Source organism: Colius striatus, chromosome 2 (assembly GCF_028858725.1).
Source record: "Colius striatus isolate bColStr4 chromosome 2, bColStr4.1.hap1, whole genome shotgun sequence".
Classification (NCBI taxonomy): Eukaryota; Metazoa; Chordata; class Aves; order Coliiformes; family Coliidae; genus Colius; species Colius striatus.
In genome coordinates this window covers 114,820,304-114,846,616 of record NC_084760.1, presented here as the reverse complement: position 1 = coordinate 114,846,616, position 26,313 = coordinate 114,820,304, and the positions used below count along the sequence as shown (strand labels likewise).

The 26,313-nt window shown below is 38.8% G+C and overlaps 1 protein-coding gene across 2 annotated transcripts in view; it reads left to right on the top strand.

Moving 5' to 3' along the window:
- MACROD2 (mono-ADP ribosylhydrolase 2) overlaps positions 1-26,313 on the top strand; it is an 858,454-nt gene that overhangs the window by 586,103 nt on the left and 246,038 nt on the right. For both annotated transcript variants that reach the window (XM_061989226.1, XM_061989225.1), the window contains exon 8: positions 19,491-19,564. In XM_061989226.1, coding sequence (XP_061845210.1) covers positions 19,491-19,564 — 74 coding nt within the window. The remainder of the gene's footprint in view (positions 1-19,490; positions 19,565-26,313) is intronic.

Below are 26,313 nucleotides of genomic sequence, written 5' to 3'. Positions count from 1 at the left end.
GTAATCTTTGTGGTTTGACATGTATCAAGTAGTTTTACCACCAAGGTATTAACTGTATCTTATTGAACTTTTGTGACTTCATTAAACACCTTAGAAAAACATTTCATCTTTTCCTATATCACTACAGTGTTAAGCCTGGCTAGGTATGGCCACAAAATATTGTGGAGCTGCCGCTTATTTGTCCAATTTTTTGGTCTCCATAGCAGACATTGTCTCTTACTGTGTATTTATACAACATATGTCATAATGGGTCTCGTCAATGTTGGAGACTCTAAATACCACTCTGGTATAAATAAAGTCATCAAATACATAAGTTTACCAAGGTCATCTCTCATTCATCACTTTGGTGTCTGAAAGTTGCTTCAAGAAGCGTGGAAGGAAGTAGGCATGAGAATATTGGGGCTTTTTCAGGCAGCCTGCAAAAGGTAAAAATGTATCGCCGTTCAGGCAAATACATTCTGTTTCTCCTGAAATGAAAGAAAAGATCAACAGAATAGACCTGCTATTCTGAGTCTCATCAAAGCACCTGAAGGACAACTTAAAGATGTCTCTGCCTCTAAAGGTCATTCACTGTGTTGTCCTTTTTTCTGCATCTTTGTTAAACAGGAACACTACTATATATCATTGGAAAGGGCAACTGCTGCTGAGGCAGAAGAAGAATAGCAAAGTTGGATGATTCAGTGTAATGAATGAGTAATCCTGTTTCTAAGCCAGGATTCTGTTAATAAGACGTATTCCGCAGTTCTGCATGCCACAGATCTTGGTGGTGGTTGTGTAAATGGAAGGCCACCTTGGGCCTGGAAAGGAGTTGTGCCTTTTTGTCTTCAGAATGTGTTTAAAGGCATTGTGTGCTGCTGACTGTTGAGGACACATTCACCTTTCTTCTGTCTGACAACATGATACCCGAGCCAATAGTATAAAACATAGTGACTTATAGCAATGGAAGGAAGTGCCTACTCCAGTGGTCTGAATTTTCTTGAGAGAAAAGGGATTTTTTTTGTTTGGTTGGTTAACTGAATTTCCAGGGTAATAGGAAGTTAGATTTGTACACGTGCTTTGAATTTATGCAACTTGGGTCATCTGCTGGTGGTTATATCAGTGCATAAAATGAATTGTGTACATGCGTTGCTGGAACTGAGGTATTATTCATCAAATTCCATGTTAATAATTATTAATTAGAAATTGGGTTTTTGTGGAATTGTTTTCTGTTTCATTAATCTGTGAGAATCTGATTTTTCAATTTAAGCTAGTTGTCTGTAGCCATGAAATATTAAACAGCTTGTGAGGACACGTGAGGTTTACTGCAGAGGAAACGCTGCAAGAGTCAAAATTTACCCTTCTGCAAGTACCGCTGAGGAGAAAGTTTGAATGCTTTTAAGAGCTTCTGTGCAGGACAGAGTCATTGCTGGTTTTCTTTACTTAGCAGTAATGGTATACATCTTAAATTTCCCTTCAGGCTTACTCAGGGTGAGGTATTCAGAAATAAATGAGCACCTTGTTGAAGAGTGTTAAGTCAGAAGTTCAGTACGCCTTAACAAGGTTGACTACAAAAATAAATGTGGATGGCCTTTTTGTGTACCTGCCAGGCAGGCAGGATACAAGTCAACCATTTACTGAAGAGCTGGTTAGAGAAAGGGAGGGGGAAAGTCACCTTCTGCTTTATAACACACTTTGGGTCAGGTTTCTGCTCAGTAGAGCTGAATTCAGTTTATTTCTGAGCTGTCACTACTGCAGAATAGCACCGGTCCGAGGGATATTCTGTGAGAAGACTAACTGTAATTGGCAATCCATTTCTTCATTTCCATCCTATAGCCAGCCTTGACAAATTAATCACAACCAAATACAGGCTGTGGGAAGGGGGCGACCTGTGTAGCGCAGAAGAAAAATGAGGCCTCATGCCTGCATGGCAGACTTAATCTTTCAATTCAACCCTATTGGACTGAAGGAGGGAACTTGGTGTTCCTGTCGCCAGCACCACCCATAAACAAACTGTTCCCTCTCGCACTGGGGTTTGGCGGCTGAGATAAAGGTTATTGAATGCCTCCCGGCAGCTCATTGATCACTGCTATGGGATGGGGATCACCTGAATTAGTCTTGAGGAGGAAGAGTCACAACATCCCTGGAAAGAGCACAGTTATGTTGTGAGGAGTGATTTTTGTGTTCTGGTCCCATAGAGACTGACATGGCTCCTTGGTTGGGGTGGATGTGTTACGACTACTGCACAAGAAGCTTGTGACAGCAACGATTATTGCTAGCAGGTCTGAGCAATGATAACTAGTCTCTGAAGTTGTCCTAAGGAATGGGACCTAGGTTGGTTCCAGATGGAAAGGAAAAACCAGCAGGCTGAAGAACTAGATTTACACTGTCAACTACAAAAAAAACCCACTTGAGAACTTTTGGTAGATATTTTATTTAGCTTTCTTTTTACATGCTGCTTAGAATGGAGCAGCACATATGTGGCTTCTAGGGTTATATTTGGAATATGAGACCCTATTTTAACTGACTTACTCATAATAATATTCTTTATACTATCTACTGCTACGATTTTAGATTTTCATGTGATAGCTAAAATGGAAACAGAAGTAAATTCACAGTGGAGTGTCAATATGCCATGGTTTCAGAGAAGCTATAGTGGTTTGCGCTAGCTGTGAAATATTCCATTGCATTTACAGGAACAGATGCAGGTTTTTGTAATTGACCTTATTCACTTTGACTCTAACTTCATTGACTTCAGCAGAGGAGCAATCTGATCCAATGCATCATACCTTTCTTAAAATGTTCATTTGGACAGTGAAGGCTTTATCTTTTTCTTGAAAGAGTATCTAGCTCCTCGGAAAGAACATTACTTTAAGGTCTGATTTGTAAATGATTTGTGTGTGTCTTTTCATTCCTTTCAATATATTACTTATACACAAGAGAGTGGAATGCTTGCTTTCCTATATATTACTAGATGATAAACTGTATCTATCATTTTCCAATTTAGTTTTGGACAATGCAGCATATCACTCTTTCATTCTCTCTGTGATGTTTGAAAGAACCCTTTAGCAGAAATAATGCAGAATACTATTTATAGGGTAATAATTTACTGTACGTGATGCTGTGGCACTAGAAGACTTTCTGTCCCCTTCTATTTTCTTTTCTCTCTGAAACGAGAACAGTAAACCTTCACTTTCAAGGAGCTGGAAGTAGCCCATATGGAAAATAGTGTCTTTCATCACACATTGTGACTTGTTCTGTCAAAGAAACAAATTCTGGTTTGCTTAGTCAAATTGAGTCGCACTTAAAGGTCACTTCTTGTGGAAGGTACTGTTCAGTGTGAATAATGTTAGGCTGATCCTGCATGGGGATGGCCTGCTTCAGACATCCCAGAGCTAAATAAGAGCCGGTATAAATGTCAGCACATTGTTCCAGCTGGCAGCCGGGTAGCACATTTTCTGTATCCATTTTCCCGTTTCTCAGTTTTTATGATCAAAAGCGTATTTCTAAAATGGAGATGATGATAGTGTGAACTGTTTGGCATTCTGATGAGAAAAATACTGAATAGATCTAGAACCTAATCTTAAAAATAGTTGCATCCTTAGGATAAGACTAAATGGACTGTTCCAGCGGTGACCAGTGTGTGATGTGTAGTTTAAGCTTTATGTAGCAGTTCATTATCCAATGTTGGTAAAATGAGTATCAGTTTTATGCAGAATGCATATCAGCGTAAATTGCCCAGTGTAGGCTGTGAGCTGTAGACAGTGCAGTCATAATAGCTCTTCAGCTGATGCAGTTTTATGGCTTCAGAACATTAATCATTTTCCTATGCCTTTAATTACCATAAGGTAGTTATACTTGTGTCCATAATAGGTGCTAAACATTATGCCACTGATAGGTTTTTAAGTATTCTTTTTGTTGTAGCTAGTAAACACAATATAGCAGACCATTATAAGTACAGAATATTATTTGGGGTTTCTTTTTTTTAGCTGAAGGCCATTTGCTGCTCAAAGTCCAACAACATTTTGAGCTATATTTGCTAGCTGATTGTGGTCCTCTGGGTTTTTTTCTGGCTTTAGGAATGAGAGAGAAGAACAAATCGGTTGCTAAACAGGAATTGCTTAATTAAGAGAGGATGTGTTTTGTCCCTTTTAGAAAAATAAAGCCTAGTTCCCAAAGTGAGAAAGAAATGGAAAAAAAGCTGCATTTTCCACAGTACTAAGTACAATAGAGAAGAAACCAGTGATGCTACTTACATGCTGACCAGTGCTGTAGGGATCCTCTGTTTTGTTCTGCTGTCAGCTTCCTAAGTTATCATTTCATAGTTTTCAGTAAAGCAATATTTTGTTGTTGTATAGAAGGCTCTTCACAAAGGGACATGTGAGATTGAGAGCTCCCTTCTAATTGAAGCTGTTAGCCATGATGCAGATAACGAGGGTGCATGTTGGCAATGCTTCCATGTCATTCCTAATGAGAATCTGACTGATACCAAGTCTTGCTCTTGTGTGGCCCGATTAATTAGTCGTCACCGTAGTATTGAATATAGGTAATCAGAAGCAGCGATTGCCTTTACCGTGCTTGGCAACCAAGAAGCAATGTACACCTGGCAAACCTGAATGTACAAGAATCTCTGTTTATGTGCATACACAAAGTTCCATCAATTCCCTGTGTACCTTTTCAGTTGATGTTTTCCAAAGTTACGCATAAGTGACAAGGAAACCTGCTCTACTATTGAATTTATTCAGTGATGCCAGCATTTTCAAAACTACCTCACCAAGGGCAGTCAGTGTTGCTCTAGTTGTGGAATTTTATGCACTTGATAGTGAAGTATTAACTTCTGAACCCTTTCTTGGCTTGTTTCATGTTTTCAAGATTTCTTTTCCTAGTGGTTGACCTTCTTCTGAGTTTCCCATGTTGATTACGTGGCATTTATGCTGACCTTAACTGAGCTGAACATTTTCTGAGCAGGAATAGATAGAAATGTTTCTCTATCAGCATTTAGGCTAATAAAAGATAGGCTTGTAGTTCATAAACATATGTTGAAATTACATATGATTTCAAGAAATTATCTACTTTTAAAAAATTACATTGGCTAATGAATTACTTTTACTTAATAGACCAATTTTCGCAAATTATTGGAGTTTCGTGGTATCAAAGCCTCCAGCTGGGAAGAGGTCACCTTGATATTTGCTCTGAATATATTTCAGCCTTAGCTCCACACTTTATCATTCTTGGTGTCTTAAGTTTTCTCTTACCTCTACATTTTTTTTTTAACCTACTTATTTTTATTATTTGTTTTTATGACTTACTGTCAACATATTTCACTGCTTTTCTACTTACTAAACAAAAATGGTTCTGCCTGAATTTCATGTGTAGTCTTAATTTTGTAACTTTTAATGTATGATCCCTGCTATTTAGGTTACTCCGTATTTATTGCTTGCTTTTGTCACTGCCTACTAAATACATTAGTGTCTCTAGATCTCTAAATTAAAAGGCTTCTCTCTTACTCTAAAATTCCAGAACTAATGATGAAACTGCCTTCCTCTTCCTTCACAACAAATCTAAATATCCACTTATTAAACACTGTGCTTCAATCCTTGAAGCAGTAGCATCGTCCTTTAAACCCACATTTAGAAGGTGATGTTTTTCCACACTCCAAACTTGCTCTGTTAAAATCGGCACGTGGGATTTCAAATATGTGATTACTGAACTTTGAGAAGTACCTCAGTCCTTTTGAATCATCAGTTACTTTCAGTGTGTACCTGGTGGTACTATGCAACTCTTGCATACACAGAACATGAGAAGGGTATATGTGGAATCTGATGGGAACTGATAGGAAACAAGATCCATATTAAAATTTCAGCACAAGAAAGGTCCCAGAAGCTCACACATTCATTGTTTCCTCCTTTGACTTAGCACTATTACTGCACATTAGCTCTTTTTTTCAGTGTTCTAAGCAGTTTTGAAACTGTTGGCAAAAGGTAGTGCAACTGCTGTCCTTAGCATTTTTTTTCTTCTTCTTCTTCTTCCTGCTCTTTCCATCTGTATAGAGACATTTTCCCCAAATTCCTGTTGGAGAAGGGACTTTCTTAGTTTTCGTTCATGTCTGTTCTTGTGGTGTTTGGGTGAACTCAGATGCCTTGCAGCAATTAGTCTTTGTTTAAATTCATTTGTGTCTTAGAGGTTTAATGGTAATCTCTGATTTCTGAAGGACTACAAATGCTCTTCCTTAGACTCTTAAGAATTTTGGAGATCCTTCTTTCATTTGGATGCCCACCACTTTTTCTGTGTGAAATGCTGGATGTACAGATTAGTATCTATTACAGAGTTAATATAGTTTATTTATTCTTAGCTATTTTAGATACCAGCTACATCTTTATTTGCTTTTTGGAATAATTTTAAATAGTAGTGTTCAGATTTTCAATGATATAACCCTACAAACTTCAAGTCCGTTATTCCTTTCCTGTCCCCAGGTAATTAACTTTAAGCTGAATAGCTTTTATTTGCATAAGCATCAAACTGCATGAGATTATTTTGCAAAGCTCACATATAAATATGTATACTTCAAATAAGCGTTAGATATTGATCATGTTGGTTTTGCCACATCAGTGCTGTGAGTTCTCTTGCTTTGTTGTGGAGGTCTTTTTTCTGACAGTTGCTCTGTAAAAGTCAACCTTGTTTCTTGTAGAATGACAGGCTATTAGTTCTGTAATCTGACTAGCAAAGTCAAAATAGGATTTCTTTCCCATAATCCAAAATACTTTTTATTGATTATGAACAAAATATTTTCATTGAGGCTTTTCCGTTCTCTGCCTTTTACGTAGTTTTTCTGCGTGTTCTTGTGACTTTATTTCGTAGGCTTTCAAATTGTGTGTTTTGGTGGAAGAATTTAAGAGTATTCTATGAGAGAAATCTGTGGTAGTGTGCTGCCAGACACCCATCCAGCCAATCCTCAGCAGGACAGGGTGGGGGAATAAGATGAAAAAGCTTGTAGATCAAGATAAAAGACAGAGAGATCACTTGTCAAGTACCACAATGGGCAAAACAGCCTTGAGTTGGGGAAAAATTAAGTTATAGCTAGTTAAAGTAGCTTTGAATAGTGAGAGACAAGGCCTTGCCTGCACTCCCCCATTTCCAGGCTCAAGATAGAGCATCACCCTCTCACTTCTAAACCCTAAACTCTTCCCCCTCATGGCAAAAGGGGCTCGTGGGGCTGTTTCTCACACGTTTGGTGGGTTTTTTTCCGTCACTCTCGCTCTTTCGCCCTTCCTAAAGCTGCTGCCTCTGAAGCTCCGGCGTGCGGGGCCGGGGCCGCGCCCTGTGGCGGCGCTGCTGGAACCGGCTGGAACCGGCTGGGCGTGGCTGAGGGCGGTAGCCTCGCCTCACGCAGCCCGCCCCCGCCATGCCGACCGCGCCTCAGCGCCTGCGCAGGTTACAGGAGGAGGGACCTAGCCAGACAGCTGTAAATACGATAAAGTTTCAATTTAACGTGGAAACATTCGTTATCGTCTTGTCCGTGATCGCTACTGCGGGAGAAGGAGAGTTTCTGAAAGGCCTTTTTCAGTTGTAAAGTGTGGAGCTGGGAGAGACCCTTTTCCCTCATGAGGGGGTAAGTTTTGCAAGAAATACTGAGGTAAAATCTCTATAAATCCATCTTAATTGCCCTGGCCAAGCTAGATTTTGTTCCATACAGTGATATTTTTCACTTCTCCGTGCAGTTTTGGAGGTTTTTTTACTGATTCCTGGCCGTCCTGTGAAGGGTCATGACTGCATATTGATAATTAACTGAAATAATGCCGACCCAACTCGATATTGCAGTGGTGTTTTTCACAGTCTGGACATGTGCACTCATCGTGTTAATGCAAGCTATCTCAAATGTAATCATATTTATAGAGAAGACTCCTTGATAAAATTGATGGAAATCCCATTATCTAAGGCCACTCTGTGAGCTCAACTCTAACACTTACATTCAATTTTGATTACATAAAAAGCTCTTTTGAACTGACCCACCTTCTTTTTACTTTCCCCTTAATTAAAGATCTTTTATTTTTCCTGATTTGTTTCATTACTTAATAATTAATGAAATTTCTCCGTCCAATAAGTTAAAGTGTTTCTCTGTGCGCTTGCTGCTGATATACCTGCGATGTTGCATTTCCAAGAGGATTTGACTGTGGTGTGAAGCGTGAGTATCTGCCACAAAAGTGTCATTTTCCCCAGGCATGGTGTGGGTCACCTCATGTTGAGCATACACACAAGCTAAATTTAATAAAGTACTGGTATAAACCACTCCTTTGCTGCAACAGGCCACATTTACAAGGAAATTGAGGTGGGAGGTCAATTTTCACTTAAAAACTCAGGTGGGAGATGCCTGGTTTTTTAAGTGGCGGTCTCTAAATCTCATGTCTGACAGGTGGTAAGAAATTTACATTTAAATTGTCCAGATCAGTTTCTGATTTGTACTGGGCTGCTGGACAAAAGAATTTCTTAGTGTTTGGATCCTTGGCTGCTTGATCTAACCAACCATAGCATAGGCTCCTTCCTTTCAAATATGAGCATTGCTTCTGACTACAGTAATTATTATTTGCATTGACATTTTTCTTTCTCCTGTATCAATTTGAATATTGTTCAAAATAACCTGGAAAATGTGATTGGTTTGGTAGGTATAATTCTACACAAAGAATGGCATCTCACAAAATGAAATAATTTTATTCTGAAACTGGATTTACCAATGTCAATCTAACCAGAAATGTTGACATTTGTTAAACCTTTCTAAACATTAAGAGTTTCCAGTACTTGCCAAAGCAGAATACATTTGTTTGTACAACGATTTTAAAAAAATAAACACACTGACAACTTGTCAGTGTACATGCTGATAATGCTATTTAAAACAAGTGTTAATAAGACCAAAAGTTCATATCAAGATGAAATTGGAATTAAATTGGTGGAATTGGAAGTGCCATTAACTAGTTGTTTAATTTCCTTTTTGATTGAAGTATGCAAGATTCAGTAAAGTCATAATTGTGAGAGAAATGCAGATTAGAGATATTAGCAGAAATCATATATTTAAAAAATACTTGTTTGACAATTAATGCTGTGATCTTTTGGCACACTGAAGAACCTGATGAGATCTGAGCTATTTTTTTGATCAATTACTGTTGTTAGGTTGTTTAAAAGGCAACTGATGCTAGGGGCTGATTGTCAGTCAAGAGAAGTGTTGCAATAAGGGTGTGCTAACGGGAGTATATATAATTAGGATGTGAGAGAAGGAGTCCTTAAAAAACAGAAAGAAAGTGGAAGAAGAATCAAGGTTTAGTAAGAGTTTTGTTTTGGGGTTTTTTTTTTGTATTTTACCTCTTTCATCTTTTGCGTTATACTTTTTACTATGTGAAGACTTGATAAGAGTGTCCAAAGTGTGAGATGTACAGTTGTAACCAGTCAGATTTGCTGAAATTGAGTTCTAAATTTCAAGTTTTCCTTACTTTAAACCATTTTTCCCCACAATCCAATTCCTGGAATAAAGTTTCTCCTTTTGTATATATTGCTATGATCTTGGGAAACAGAACAGGCAAAAAGAGATTTCAGGGCAGCACTGGAAGGAAGTTTGAATAGATGTTCATGGCTTCCAGGTAGTTGTTGTTCACAAAGTTGCTGCAGTACAACCCTGAGATGAAGTTAAGTATCAGAGTAGATTAGCTGGTTGCTGATAGACGCAGTAGCATAAAATTAAATAAGGCACACTTGACCCTTGTTTGGACAAAAAGAAGTGTATCTATTTTCGGATGAAGCTCACCTCTTGCCGGGCTTCATTTCTATAGAAGTGAAGCAGCATCTAGGCAAGGAGGAAAAAAATACTTACTCTTAAAAAATTAATGCATAAAATGTTGAGATAGTGCAATGATGTGTCAAGTCAAACATCCTGCACAAGCACTTGTTTTAGCAGCATTCACATTGCAGGTGCTGTAGTAGTATGAAGTGACCTACTGTACAGAGAAGAACAGAAGCCATTAAGCATCAAATGTAAAATGCAACTTCCTCTCTCTTCCTCCAAAATGTATTGGCATTTTTGAACTTCAGGTTATCTGGAAGTATTTCAATTTTGAGCTGTTGTAGGTTTCCTGAATACAATAGTTACTGGTCTGTGTGACCCTTTAGTATGGTTTATCACTGCCTGAGGCAAGAATGGGAAAAAATCCACTGTATGAATAACAGACACAAACCAAGAATCAATATTGTGTTTGTTAAAAAGAATAAGCTAAGTAGATTAAATATGCCTTATGCAGTATCTTGCTTTCTCACCCAACCTGCCCTATAACTTTTTTCCATATATGTCTTTTGGGGAAAAAGAGAAAAGAACATCTTTATTTCACTTTATTTTTTTTTTTCCTCCCTACAAAGAGTGTTTGTTTTTTCAGCTGATTTTCTTTATGTGCTCTTAGGAAACCTTTGATTTCCCTTAGAGAGGAGATAAGAACTGTGCTTCAGTAGAAATAATGTCAGATTGTTTTGTTTGTTCTTGTACACGTATGGCCTTCACCAAGTACTTTGTTGGTTTTAGATAATCCAGCTAGGTCTTTGAGTTGCATCTGTCAGAGCGATTGAATGTGGTGGAAATGATTTAAAGGATAGAGCTGGGCTGGCAACACTGTCTGTTTTCTTTATGGGACTTTGTATTTTTGCCCATTGCTTATGCATGTTTTATTCCTCTGAAGTTTCTCAGACTCTTTATGCTGTCATCTCCCTTCATTTTGCTGTGGTAGCTTGTCTTCCCTCACGTCCTTTGTATACATGTGTGTCCTTTGTATACATGTGTATCCCAAAGTCCTTGTAACTCTTGTCACAATGTACTGCCTATTCTAGTGGAAATACTGAGAGCTCCAGTGAAGCCAACAGCCCTGATAACTGTATCTGCCAGGTTCAGCCCTCCTCCCTAACACCCTGCACCCCATCTTGCAGCAGGAGGTCCTTTTCTCCCTCTCATCTTTTTTTTCCACTCCAACCTGCCGCACTTTGGTGCTCTTTCCTGGCTCCCACTGTCTGCACAAAGATCCTGTCAGCAAGAAGAGTGAGCCTTTCAGCAATTTCTCCCCCTTTCCAGCCTGTAGTGGCAGATGCATTAGTAGACATCAGGAACTCGGGCAAGGAGAAGCATGTTGAGAGTCACAGCTTCAGATGAGCCTTCAATTAGAGACTGCAATCAATTGCAAAATGCATTTCCATAGGGAACTGCGTTTTGTGAGGTCCAGAGTTGTTACTTCCTGTTCTCATTGCCTAACAGCAGATATCTGGATGCTTAGAGATCCCTGTGCGACCAGGAGGACCTGGGAGAGTCTCAGTAAAGGTTAAGCATCACTGTGTTGCACAGTTTCAAGTGGGATTCAGAGGGGATGAGGGTGGGTTTGTTGTTTATCTTTTGCAGCATTAGCAAGGCACTTCAGGAAGGCAAGATTGATTCCCTACATGTTACTTTAGTTGAGAACAACAAGGCATTTTTATTTAAATCAGTGAGTAGAATAAATGCTTAACCTTGTTGGAGGCCAATATCCCATTGCTGTTAAATTCAGTGTATGATGGGAGATTTCACAGTTGACTAGTGCTTTACACTTTGTTTCAAATTACTTTTGCTGTATTATGTTGCTACCCTAAAAAAAACCCAACTTGCTTGCTGTACATAGGTAGGCAGATGAAATACTTGCGTTAAGGAGCTCGTATACACTTTAGAACCTCTTTCAATTAACGTTTCTCTGTACAACACTTGTTTCTGGAATAGCAATTCTGGAAATGGTGTAGAGTGTGTTTTAAGAAGAATTATGCACTTGAGCTCAAGAACAGCTGCATACATACGTGTGCCTAACCAGCTGTGTAATTTATGCAAACATTGCATATACACTCACATAGGTAGATTTTCTAATTGTGCAACTACCTGTATAAGTGTATCTTTCACTTGCATTTGCATTGTTTATCTTTTCTCTTACCATATGAGAATGCTTAATTGCCAGAGGAATGAGATCTTTTCCCTTTCAGTGTTGTGGTGGTATCTTTCTGCTGTTTCCTCTATTGTGCTCAGCTTGAAGCCTTAATGTTGCACATGGGCATTAGAAATACCCTGACAGAAAAGCTCCATCACATAGCCCAGTACACAGCACAGCTATGAAGCACTTCTCTTCCCAGAGAATCTCTCAGTATTGTTTGCTGTATTTTTTTACAAGACTGTTAGAGAATCCATTTATCTGTGATGTGGTCCCCCTGCAAAGCATATAAATATAAATACTGGAAAAAGAATGCAACTCAAAATCTTGACTTCTAATAAAAAATCTACTGACTACTGCAGAAAAATGAAATTCTTACTAATACGCAGCTCTCATGCAGATTTGCACTGTAATACCTCTTGCAGTAAGGTACACAGGGAAAAGCTCTGTTCCTCTTCAGTAGTCCAAGTTTAAATGCATTTGCAGTAAACCTCATTCTTTTTTTTTCCTCTTAATATTAATAAATATTGAAGTGTGGTACATTTGACATCTAGATTATCTTTAGCAAGATCCGAAGACTTACTAGTGCAAGCCTCCATCTGCTCACATGATCTAAATAATTACAATATATGTCTAAATTCAGCTGACACTTTTATCACAGTTATATGGCAGGTATTTTTCCAAATGATATCAATGTAGTAGAGCATGAAGTAAAACATAATGTGATTTCATTTGTTTCAGAAAGACAGTAATGACATGGCTTTTCCGGTATCTTTGCCATCTTGTACTTGACCTCTCTTCTACTGCAGCTGAAAGCTGATAATATGTTTGCAGGTCTTAAAGAAAAAGCTTTAGAGGATGAAGGTGGATTGCCATGCTGATCAGAGACCCCTGTCATTAAGAACAGCAATGAGCACACACTGGGCATTTCTTCTGACAAGCCAAGGCTGAGTCAACTTTGTTGTCGGAGGCCAGTGTATCTCAGTCTGCAACTTGTCTTGGTTTTGCTGACTCACATTAGGTTTATCATGTGTCCTCGTGCCAGTATTGACCCTGGTTGACTTAACCAGGGATCACTGAGTTACCAGTGCACTTCTGTGGATGAAGGAAGGGCTCTCCATCATTTCACCTGCTTTATATCACTGTATCATAGTAGACATGCTCTGTTTTTTGCATTGGCTGCTAGATGCTTATTTTGGGTTTCTTTATTAACCATCTTCTACCAGCTGCCTCTTTATCACGTCAGCAGTTGAATGCAATTGTCAATCATTCTTCAGGAACTGTGTCTCTATTTTGTTGCTGATTATTTTTTTTCACTTGAAAAAGAAAAGGCATGTTCCTTATTTCAGAGACACTTCAAAAGAATGTTTTGTTTCTGAATTTAGAACTTCTCATTTTCTTTTGCCATTTTATATGTATGCTAATTAATTACTCTAGCATAGTCTATGAATGATATAGTTAATATGTGCAGCTTTGTTTCTCGGGGTAGCTGGGGTAACAGAAAGGTTATTGGCTTTTCACAGTACTTAATTTTATTGTGTTTCTGAGAGTTACTTTTTGAGTGGACAGCAAATAAGGTTTTCTCTGGCTGAATGAGTTCAATAAGGCAAGGTAGGTTATTTAGCAGAAGATTCATGGCTCTTCTGTTTAGCCTTCAATGCAGTTGGTCCAAATGAGGGCACTTCCTTTCTAGGTTGCGAGTGTACATAGAAATGATCAAGCTAGCAACTTGTGTTAACTAAAGTGTTAAAATTAGTGTGTTGTCAATAGCCTTAACTTACAAAACCATAACGAAGCACATTTATTCATGTCTGTTGTGATTTAGAAAGCATTTGTAGCACCAGTAATATTGAGATTCAGAACATATGTGGAATAAATACTCAGTGCCTTTTTATTTTCTTTTTGTAACAAACCTGGGAAACATACTTATTTTCCACACTGTCTACTACTGATGATTCGCACATACTTGATGCATGGTGGAAATACCCTGTCATAGCCTCCACACTTCGATCCACAGTTTGAAAATGTGACCTTTGAGATACTATTCAAAGAGCATCCTTTACATATTATTAAACATCATTGACAGATATAAAAACCAAATAAATGTAAGTAATTGCGTTTTAGACAGTCAAGTTGATTAAACAGTGGGATTTCAGTTTGATTTTAAAACATAGAAGCAATCTGCAAATTGTTGCGTCTTGATATATGCACAAATGTACCAATGTAGGTATTTGAGAAAGTATGAGAAACACATAATGAGTATTTGTGTTGATGTGCATTTGATTCTTTTCATGACTTGCCTCAAAATGAAACCATTAAAACTGGCGAATAAGAATGTTAGGATTGTGATGAGCCTTTCAGAAACCGTAGAGAAGGGAGCATATTTTAAATGAATGAGAACCTGTCTAGCATTTAGGCTATGTTAATGAAAAAACCTTTTTCCAGACTTTTTTTACTAGGATGAGTTGATTTAGCGAAAACATCAGACATCTCAGTTAAACTGACAAATTATAATACTTGCCCCTGCAGCTACTGAAGTGATTTTTTTGGATTGACATTTGCTTGTTAGTATTATCACCTAACGAATACAATCTGTCATTATCATCTTCAGCTATATTATATTAAAAATTGATTATTTAGTACTTATGTTTTGTTAATGGGCTTTTCATGGAGAGGTGACATTACTGGATTTTAAGTTAGACAGTTTTAATAAAATGTAGCATTGTCTTGCATACAGTAAGAGAGGCAGATAAAGATACTGTCATCTCCAAGCAATTTGAGAGTATCTTAAAACAATTTCTGTTAATTATCTCTCACAAAATTCTTGTTGCACTATTGTTCATTTAAGAACTCCTAGTATACGTTTTTCAGATACTACACAGACAAATTAGGCATACGGTAACACACACAGTAGCGCAAATGGTTCTCTGTGCAATCCCCCAAGCATAAAAGGGTGAGCATTTACACCAGAGTCTTAACAATCGGGAATTCATAGAATGGTAGGGCTTGGAGCTTTAGAGATCATCTAATCCAACCCCCTCGCAGAAGTAGGTCCAGCTAGATCAGGTCACACAGGAATACATCCAGGCTGGTCTTGAAGACCTCCAAGGAAGGAGACTCCACACTCTCCCTGAGTGGCCTGTGCCACTGCTCCGTCACCCTCACAATAAAATAGTTTTTTCTTATGTTTAAATGGAACTTTTGGTGTTCCAGCTTCATCCTCTTACCCCTTGTCCTGTTGCTAGTTACAATAGAAAAAGGGATGTCTCAGCCTCCTGACATCCACCATTTATATTCATCACATATTTTCTGTACACTGATGAAACAGAAGGATTTATGTCCTCAGCATTTGCTTTCCAGGAAATAAATACAAAATGTATGGGGAACCTGCATCTCTGCAGTTACTATTTTGCTCAGTTTTCCTCCACACTTTCCTCCTATAAAGCTGCATGTTTCTTAAATATCAAATATTGCAAAATAATTTGGCCAGACATTCTCATGCCTTCTCTGAACAATTATGGCTATGATGCTGTGAGAACTTGCACAGTGTACAGTTTGTTTCAGCAGCTGTTTCTCAGATCAATGTTAAAATTTCCAGGTATGAGATGGTGAAGTCCTGAAAAGAGGTGCAGAAGCTCACAAGTTTTGAAGACTTTTTAATCTTTCATTGGCTGTCACTGGGTGGATGTTGGACTAGATTATCTTTCAAGGTCCCTTCCAACCCTTAAGATACTGTGATTCTGTGACATACAAAAGCAGTAGAGTTCAGATGAGGTGTTTTATGTGATGGTAGTAGAATGGGGTTTTTGTAGTGGGGAATAGAATGAATCATAGAATGGTAGGGGTTGGAAGGGACCTTTCGTGATCCTCTAGTCCAACTCCCCTGCAGAAGCAGGTTCACCTAGATCAGGTCGCATAGGAACATGTCCAGGCGGGTCTTGAAGACCTCCAAGGAAGGAGACTCCACAACCCCTCTGGGCAGCCTGTGCCACTGCTCTGTCACCCTCATAGTGAAAAATATAATATAATATAATGGCATAGTCATTCATCTTAGGGAGGGAATGTAGTAGGATGTCCATCTATTAGCTACAAACTAAGAGGAGGAGAGGAAGTTTCCAAGTTTGACTGTGACTTGGCTGATGCTGGTAGCGAAGTCGATATTAAAGCTGTCAGTTGTTTTTCTAAAGGTATCTGCAAAAGCAGCTGTCCTGTCTGGAGTGATGTTTTAGCTATCAAACAACTGGGCAAAGACATGAGAGCTTTCATAACAGTTTTCAAGTGAATTACAATGATTTTTGGAGTTACAAGTATTTTTGGAGACATAGCTGTGATACAACCTTTTCACGTACAACCAGAGGGACAGGCATGTGGAGATGCTCAAGGCTGACATACTTACCAGAGTTGGCAGTGTTGAATGAGCAGAGCAAGGCACAGCCCTGGTCATGCACGCATATGGCATCTCCTTTACCCACCATGTCTTTCAAACCATGCAGTAATTTGTGCACAACCTCATTCCTACTGACTTACCAGACTTGTATCCACTGTGGCATCAGCTGTAATGAGTGAAACTGTACTTTAAAGGAGGACTTCTAAGGAGAGGTTTCTAAGAGGTGATGACTGCTTGTTCCTAGGATTTGCTGTACTTGAGGAGCTGGGAGTAGATCCTGGTAATAGATGGTGAGATGTGATTAGCAGGCAGTGCAAAATGCAGAGGACTGCAGTAAAATTCCTACTTGCTGGAGCAGCTCTTCAGGAACATTTGGGTGGTATAGTAGGATTCCTTTCCAGAATCTTGGCTTTGTCACTCGAAGATATGGGAAACCCAGTCTATCTGACATGCAACCTGCCAGCCCTTCTTTCTTCTCCCGGATAAAACCAGTGAAGTCCTACGGAGACACCACTTGCTGTATCTTACGGCTAATGCTTCTTTGCCTTTTTGTGCCCTTGTCCTTTTCAGTATTCTGGAGGAGCACTCACTGCAGTAACATGGGCCAGTGTCACTCTTATTACTTTACCTGTTTTATCTTTTGTGAAATTGAGCCTTTAGCCAGAATTGCCTGAGCTGCTGCTCTAGCAGTCGGTTAACTGTGAGGCTCCTCGAGCTCATTTCTCTCAAGTAATTTGATTCCCACGCGCTCACTGAGATTGCTTTTTCGCTGAAAGTGGGAAAGGGGGAGGGGGTATGTGCATGGGAGCACATGGTATGTGTTATGGCAGACAAATGTAGCTTAGACATAAAAACAACACAAAAACATGTTTAGTAAGATCCCATCTCACTTTATTTCCCTTTAATCCAGTCCTATAAACCAAAATGTTTTTCCATTTGAGAATCAGAAACATGGGGTCTTTTGTGCCAGTGCAGGGTATGGAACAGGAGGTTAAATTCCATCCTGCTTTTGTATAAAGTGAATAAGGTAATCCTTTCATTAAAATATTCCAGAAATGTGTGAGAAATCCTAACTAGTTTGGTTTGGGTTTTTGTGTAACTGGTCTGTACATTTCAAGATTTTTTCTGAAATCACACACAGAATTTCAAGGCTTATATTTTGGTTGCTGAACCGTTTCCTTTACCTTGTGATTACATAATTGAAAACGGGTTCTCCTGATAAGCTTCTATTTAGGATAGATTAGTATAGCAGCAGTTTTTCTAAATAATGTACAATTCATGGAGATTCTATAAAATTGCCAGTGTTTTATCACAGTTTTGGGCAAATACTGTTCTGCAAGGGAGTGAAAAACAAGCCTAAAAAGTTAATCTTGCTAGAGAGAAGAATTGTTCTGAAAAGAAACCATTCAGTTCATAAACAATGGTCTATCAGTTGTCTGAAATATGCATTTGTCCCTCTGCATGGTATTTGTTGTATGTCCAGGCAGATCTACCCTGCTCAGGGTACAGAATTTCTATGTTACAAAGTCCCAGTTTGTTAGATAGAATATTACTAATTTGAGCAGACGGTCTGCTTAGAGGTCTGTTGTCTTACATGGTGAAAATGAGGCTGTTGGAAGTCCCTGCTTTGGGTTTCATTAGTGTTCATTAGTTTGTGTCATAAGAAATACTCCTTCATGATATCAGCAGCTTTTTTAAGTGCCTTAAGACTACATTTTCCCAGCAGCAGTGGAAGTATCCACAGGAGCAACTATAGAATCTTCCCAGATTTTTTTTCCCTCTTGGACCTGGAAAAAAAGATTTCAAAAAAAATAAAAAAACATCCTCTGTGGAGAAATGTGTGCAAAGGAAGCACATTCTGAATGTCAGTGCTACCCAAACATTGACTATTTTACTTGCTGCTTTTGCTGAATAGTTGTCATCTATCACTTTGAAACAGTGCACGTGCTGCTGGACAAAATCCTTGCGGAGTCCTGTTACAGAGACTAGAGTTTTGGAGCTGTGACTCAGGGTAGAGGGATTTTGTTTGAATTTGGGATATTTTTTGTTTTGATTTTTGTTTTGTTTTTCTAACCTAGCAGTGCAGAAGTTCTTCTGAAAGAAGACAAGTTTAGGGGTTAATGTCCTAGGTCAAAAAGCAGGAGACATCTATTAATTTTTGCAGTTTCATCTATTAATTTTTTCAGTTTTTCAGTTTATGGTGCAGGTTTGGTGTATGGTGTAAAAAAGGTTGTATGCGTGCAGCTGTGTGTCAAATTGTATGGCTGTTTCTGTCTAGCCCTGTTACTTGCTCGTACACTCTGCCTGCAGCTCCACCTTTTCAAAGACTGTTCTATTAATCTAACCTACTGAGAGCTATTCTTAAAGCTTATGGGGTTTTATTTTTAAATCCGCACAGAAATGATTTGCTGCCCTCAAGTTAAGAATTTAAATGAAAATTAAATTAAGGCTGCTTAAGTAATGAAAGCATCTCTAGATTTGATAGATAGAAACCATCAAAGCAAAAAGTCTGTGTCCCTGGGAAGATTTCTGATATTTGGAGTTATGAGGAATTACTGTTGCTAGTATATCATGCAACATCAGGCCTTAAATTCATACGCTTGTGCTTCATGAATTCCTTCATTTCCGAAGCTGCTCATTACATTTTAGATGATAAATAAAGAGATTTCTTACTCAAACATTTTTAAGGGGCCTATGGCATTGGGGTCATAGAAGTGTATAGTTTTGCTGACAAAGGGGTTACAGAAAGTAAGCCTTAAGAAAGCCCTTGTGCCTTAAGAAACATCTGAACTTGTCTTGCATGCCATGATGTTATGATGATCTACGTGTTAGATTGTTGCCTGCCTAATGTGACACGTGTTTAACTCTCAATTGTTACTATTTCTCTTGACCAGTGGAGCTTTCCTAACTGAATATTAGTAAATAAATAGGATTCAAAAACATGTCATTATCCCAATTTTCAATTTGTTTAGCTGGGTAAAAAAAGGTAATTGATGTTAACTAAAACCTTTATATAGAAATCTCCCTGTAAAGAAAGGAGTTAGCCAACTGTAAGCCCAAAATAGGCCAGAAAAAAAAAAAAAAAAATCTTTTTTTTTGTTTATTTTCTTATATGTATAGCAAAAATATGTCTTGTATTTATCTCTCATTTCTTCTTTTAGGTTTTCCAAATGAGCCTGCTGCTGTCATTGCCCTAAACACTACTAAGGAGTGGTTAAGCAAGAATCACAATGAGGTATGTAATGAAATATAAATTTCCCAAATATCTATTTACACTTTGAAACTGTAAAAAGAGTAAATGTAGGCTTGAGCTTCCAAGTCTTTCATTATTTATTTTGCAGCCTTAAGACTAATAAAATCTACTGAGGACAATATAGACAGAGGAAGATGGTTATATTTAAAAGCTGCATTGAAGTTGTTGGGAAATACCTTTGTTTGAAACCATACTGTGCGTTTCCTGTGCATTGTAGTCTTTCCTGGCAAAGTAAAAGACTATTCTCTTCCTATGTTGTTTGTGAGAGTCAGAGTGTTCATGTAATAATGAGGAGATTTTTGGAAAGGAAATGTGTGTAACAGTTGTCAGTGGAAACAGACACCAAAGGTCAGTTGTGTTCCAGGGATCACTTTACAGTAAAGAAGCTGTGTGATAGTATTTTCTATTCTCATTAATGTTTTTATTTGCTTACAGTTAAGCATTCATTTTCCTTGGTACACTCACTAAATATGTGGTGCTGCTGTGGATTTTTAACAAGTGTGGTATTCTTCTAGTGACAACATGATGGTGATTATTTTTACAAGACAAAGAAAATGCTTTCAACAGAATGATCTCCATATCTCCCCTTTCTAGTTTTTGTATTTCTGTGGTTTGAGTTCTTAGCAAGCTGATAGTTCCTAGTGTTAAACTGGAGAAACGCAACAAGGAAGTGACAGAACAAATAAAATAATCATGATGTCTTAAACTGAAGGTATTCTGGCTTCCTCATGATGACAGCCAGCAGATTTCAGACAGCTCAGAGTTGTTCAGTATTTCTGTCTGAAAATATTTAACAAAGCATCCAGTGGAGAAGCACTGGGTACAGGGACATAATTAGTGGTGTTTTTCCTCTAGCAATATATTCAGGGGACCTTTTTATCACGAATATCTAATACAGGAAGGTATGAATCTACCAGTTTTATGTGGTTTGTTTTATTTGTTACCAACTTTGAGTTGAAATACTATGTATAGATTGAAATGGTAAGTTGAGGATTTCAAACCTGAAGGTACACAAAGAAATGTGTATATATATTTGTACGCTGGTTCTCTGTAGCACTCAGCACTTCGGAGCTTCCTGGGACTTAAGAGATCTGAGAGTGGAAGTAATTGTATATGGATGGTCATCCTTAACAATGTAGGTGCTTAAGTGTCATCAACTTACCTCTAGGCTTGTATTTTTGAGTTTCTGGTCTGTTAGTGTGTAGTTTTAACCCTTAAATGGAAGACTAGAACCTCTATGTTTGCTCTGTTTTGGCATTTTTTATAATTTCTGTTATTTTCACGTAATTTTAAAAATAGACTAAAAGTCTTGTTTGGCTCCAGAAGTAAGCTTTTTCTTCCTCAAAAGCTGAGTCTGTATATACACCCCTTATTTACCTTTCTCTCAGTGATGCTACAAGAAACCTGACTTCATTTGGTAGACTGCCTATCAGAAGTGTAGCAATTCTCAAAACTATTTTCTGAAGAATTACACTCTATTGTTCAGCCACTGCTTCTCGGCTGTAAGACAGCATTCACTTTCAATACACTTTGAGTCTTTTTTTCCTCCCTTTTCTGGCCTGGAAACTCATATGTCCTGCTTGACACTTATTACTCTTTCTTTTACTCAGTGTACTGCTTCCACATTTTTCTAGTTCCCTCCAACATCAAGTGAGTTCTTCCCCTTGTCCTCCAGAAAGCTCCAGATCTGTTTCAAGAGAAGACTTAAGATTCATAGCAGATGATTAAAGCCACAATATTTGTCATATGTGTTCATGACACTTGTGTGAGATACAGTGTTATTTTAGGTATTTTGACCTTACATTTGCAAAGTGCTACTGTATCTGGTCTACACAGATTAGTGTAAACTATGAACACTGAACGTACATGATTCTTCCTTTCTCGTTCACTGTAATAAACTGCCTTCTAATATTTGTCCTTCTTGGATGTCTAGCTCTAAAGCTCTGTCTTGGTCTATACAAACTCCAATTTAATCTGAATTGTTGTTAACAAAGTAGAATCACAGAATGGTAGGGGTTGGAAGGGACCTTTAGAGATCATCTAGTCCAATCCCCCTGCAGAAGCAGGTTCACCTAGATCAGGTAGCAAATAAGTAGCAATAGTTTACAATGTTTAGACAGTGAAAGGTGCTCAGGCTGTACTGGCTACAAAACAGTTGTTAAAAATTATCCTTCTGCGCTTAACATCACAGGTGTTTTTTGAATTTGAACTAGTACAGCTAATAGTTGCTATATTGAACAGTTCCTAACTCCCTGAATCTCACACTCACCAAGTTCAGGTCTCATGGTGTTCGATGTACTTAAAGATGTACATATGATTCATTTCATGCAGTAAGTATCAGTGAATATGACAATTCAGAGCTAATCCGCAAGAGCTTTTTTGTAATTTTTGAAGGAGGCAAGAGTACTAGATTTCAGTCAAGTTATACTTTTGAGGGTCCAGTTATCTGTAATGTTGGACTTTCTTGTCAAATGATTCCCATTTTTGTAAGGTTTTTCTGCACTCTAATGCTTTGAATTTTAGACTGTAGCATACTAGCATTTACATGTCTTGTTTTGGACCCCTCTCTACATGAAGGACATAGAGGTGCTGGAGAGGATCCAGCAGCAGGCTGCCAAGGCTGTAAAGGATTTGGAGCCCCATCTCATATGGGGAATGGCTGAGGCGTCTGGAGAAAAGAAGGCTCAGGGGAGACCTTACCACTCTCTACAACTACCTGAAAGGAAGTTGTAGCAAGGCGGGGGTCAGTCTGTACTCCCTAGTGACAAGCAATAGAATGAGAGGAAACAGCCTCAAGTTGCACCAGAGAAGGTTCAGGCTGGATATTAGGAGGAATTTCTTTACTGAAAGAACTGTCAGGCATTGCAACAGCCTGCCCAGGGAGATGGTGGAGTCACCATCCCTGGAAGTGTTTTAAGAGACAGTTGGATATTGCACTTAGGGAAATGGTCTAGGCTGGACTCAAAGGTCTCTTCCAGCTGAAATGATGCTATGATTCTATGAATAGATCAGCAGCAAAATAAAAGCAATTCTTTTGAAGGGTTGTGGTAACATGCAGTGAAAGGGAATCTTTGAGAAGCATACAGATATTAGGTTGCTGTAGCAAGGTGAGCATAGTTCATGTGGTCTAAATGAAGTGCTGTAGCTCTGTGCCAGGTGTCAATCTGATCCATTTTATATTGTGTGCACTTACTCCCTTGGATTAGATTTGGGGCTTTGCGTAGTAATAATAAACATCACCAGAACTTTTCCTAAAAGTAGGTCATCATACAGCAACAGAAATTAAAGGGACTTCCCATATCTCAGCAATGTAGTCTCCTCTACTGAAGATAACCATATGATACAATGCATTTTATAAACTTCTCATAAAGATAGAGCAACTCCCACTATACCCAGCAGATATTTAAATATACATGTTCTAGTCCAGGAGCAAAGCCTCCAACGATTTGCCACAACACTACTTTTTCAGAGGGCTACCCATCTTTCACTTTTCTTCTTGCTAACCAGAGCCACTCCCCTGATGCTGGCTGCATTGTCTAACTGAGTCAGTGTGTCCCTATAATGGTCTCTCCAGAGCAAAAGAGTCCTCCTGCACTTGGCTCTGCCAGAGTTAAATGAATCCAAGTCAGCTTCTTCCCTTGGTTCCCTTCTTATGCAATGTGCCTTGCCTTTGAGAAGGTTTTGCTGCTTTACTCCCAGGTCTTTGGCAGCTAGCTATCCCCCTTGGTAATGTTTGATACTGGTTATCCTAATATCTCAAACCCTCTTCATGTGGAATGTAAATTGAATGAATTCAAGAAGTTTTAGTGCAAGACAGAGACCAAGATGATAGCCTACTCACTAGGAAATTTGTATATGTAACAATAAACTTGGCAAAACCAGGGAGGTGAATAAAATGGAAACCTGACATTTATAAGTCTTTTGTTGTGCTCTGCAGCAACAGTGTCTTATCTGCCTTCCTGCATCCCAGGAAACCGTGACAAATCTGTGAAAGATATGGCAATATCGTTGTTTTCTCCTCTGTGCCTTCCTGCAGTAATTCTTCCCCTTGATGCTGTAATGAAGATTTTATCCACAGATATTAATTTGAAATATAAATAAATCAGTGGCTATATTCCATAGCCAGCCTGGGAGTCTGAAAATATAACCTCAATGATTCCATTCTTGCAAGCTGTGTTAAAGTCCTATGAAGTTCTCTGTCGTAGTATTTACAAAAAAAGTGATTTGCATTTAATAAAAGGTTTTCTTATCCAAGCCCATGGTTGTGCTTGACCCCTCAGGTGTTTGCATAAAAACTTATTAGCATGCTTAACTCAGATGTCGCTCAGATGAATGTCTCATTACCATGCAAATGGAGCTAGCTCCTTTCCGAGGTTAATTGTTACAAAGCAACACACAGAGAGAGAGATCTATTGTAATTTACTGAACAGGCAAGCCAACTAGGCAGGGCAACAGCCATGATAGTCTAGAAGCCTAAAACCTAGCTACACAAAGTCAGCTGGGAAGAACAACAGCATTGTAAGCAACGGTTTGGAGTTAGTTGAGTGTAACATGCAGCACTGTTCTGGTCTTCAAATGCAACTCTTAGTTGAACTAACTTCTAGCCTTGTTTTACACCAAGGTCTGCTGACTTGCAGCCGGAGGGCAAATCTAGTTTAGAAACTGGTAAATGATGTTATACTGTAAGTGTAGAAATCCCTTGGAGCAAACTTGCAAGAATGGCCACAGTCAGCAGTACTGGTTAATTTACTGCAGACCACCTAGGCTATCTCTTTAGCAAACTGCATTTTCACATTTCACAAAGTGCTCTAGAGGTTTAATAGAATTCTTCAGAGTACAAAATAGAATTGAATCCCATCCTTTAGGAAATTATACACTGAGATGCATTTAGAAGTGCACATTAACCTCTTTGAATAGTCCAGAGTGCTTCTTTCTGGGATAATTTGTCAAGGTTTTAGATATTGCAACTTGATTTCCCATAATGATATCACAAGAAAACTGTGACACCTTTAAATACTACATACCCCACCCTCTTTATAGGGTTAGTGAGGAGAGAGTTACATTTGGGGTTTTTTGTGGTGGGTATCTTCAAACATTTGTCGTGTTAGGAATTATTTGCTTTTACATCAGTACCATGCTGTTTCTGAAAAGAGTGAAAAATAAAAAATACTCAGTGTATGCCTTACCTTATGTCACTGACATGAAAAGCCTCAGGACTTTTTCCCTGCTCAAGAAGAGACTTTAATTTAACAGCACATTTAGTTCAAAGTATTGTTCTTTCTCTTGCACAATATCTCACAACATTTATTACGCACCTCAGTAGGAAAACAACCAGGAAAGAGCAATTGCAATGCATGTTCCATTGAAATAACTGATGCAGATTAAAAGTCCATAAATGGAAAATAAATCAACATATTTCTGATTCCTTTTCTTTAGAATCGCTACTGAAGAGAGACTTTTTCTTACTTTGCCTGAAGTACATGAGATTTAGGTCTCTATGTTTCAGCAAGTAGTTATGCATCCCACTAGCAAAAAAAAAAAAAGTTGCATGTTTCTAGCAAAACAGGATGAGCAAAATCCTGCTGTAGTTGAAAGCAGTGGAACTCTTCTTTTTTGGTTTGGTTTTGGTTTTTTTTTTTCCTCCTCTCAGTAGGGGGTGAGGGCAGGTTCACACTTGTGGTGCTCCACATGACAACAATTTTCAGGAGGAAACACCTGGTTTGTGAAGTTAGGCACACCATAACAAGACTGCCCTGCACCTGTGCTTCAGTTTACTCTGTCCAGACTTTGGTGATGTTTTCCACTACTGAGACAGTTGAAGTGGAATTGCTTTCCTGTGCCCTGGTTCCCATAGGCACTTATGACTTGGCGTGCAGGAGGTGGGCTGGCCCTGCCCCACCAGTAGGAGCTGTGAATGTATAAGAGCAGGGAGAACTGAGGAAAGGACTGTGGACTCTTGTCCTGCTGATTTTTCCTTTTTTCCTGCTTCATTTTTCGTTGTCCTTACAGAGCGCATCACCTTGGTGCTAGAGTAAGCAGGTATCTCCTCCTGGTAAGCAACAGCCAGACTGAGGCAGTGAGAGAGCAGCTTCCCCAAGTCTAAGACTCATCTGAGATGTCCAGCAAGATGTTAGTCACCCAGACCTAAGCCTCCTTGAGGCATCTTGGCTCAAAGAGTTACTGTTGCCAAAGTAGAAAGAGCACTGCCCTTAGGTGCCTGCAGGAGGATAGGACCATTGCATGAGCTGGCAGATGTGGGACAGGACCCCCAGGAGAGCCATCAGCAGGGTAGTGCAGATGTGCCTAAGGGAGGTTTAAAAGCACTAGAGCTTTATTTTGGAGCAAGCTAACACGGTCTCACATTCTGTCCCGTGGAGCTCTGCAGGTAAGCATAACACTGCGTTGTATCTATTGGGGTACCATGTTAGTCTGTCAGAATCTATGCTATGCAGTGTTCTGCTACATAGGCATATGCCTAGCAGGTGTAAAACAGCAGGAATATTTCATGTATCTTTTTCTTCAAAATCAGGTCAGGCAGCTAACAGAAAGTTGCTGTTACCTCCTGAGCTCATGAAAATATCAGGTCAACCCAATTTCAGTATTTCTATGGACTGACTGAAAGAGCGTTTCATTATTAATATATCGTTCTAAAAAAAAAAACCCCAACATTTGCCCTTCTTTTTTGGTGGTCTCACCAACCTCATTTTGGCTGTTGTTTGTTCAGAGACAAT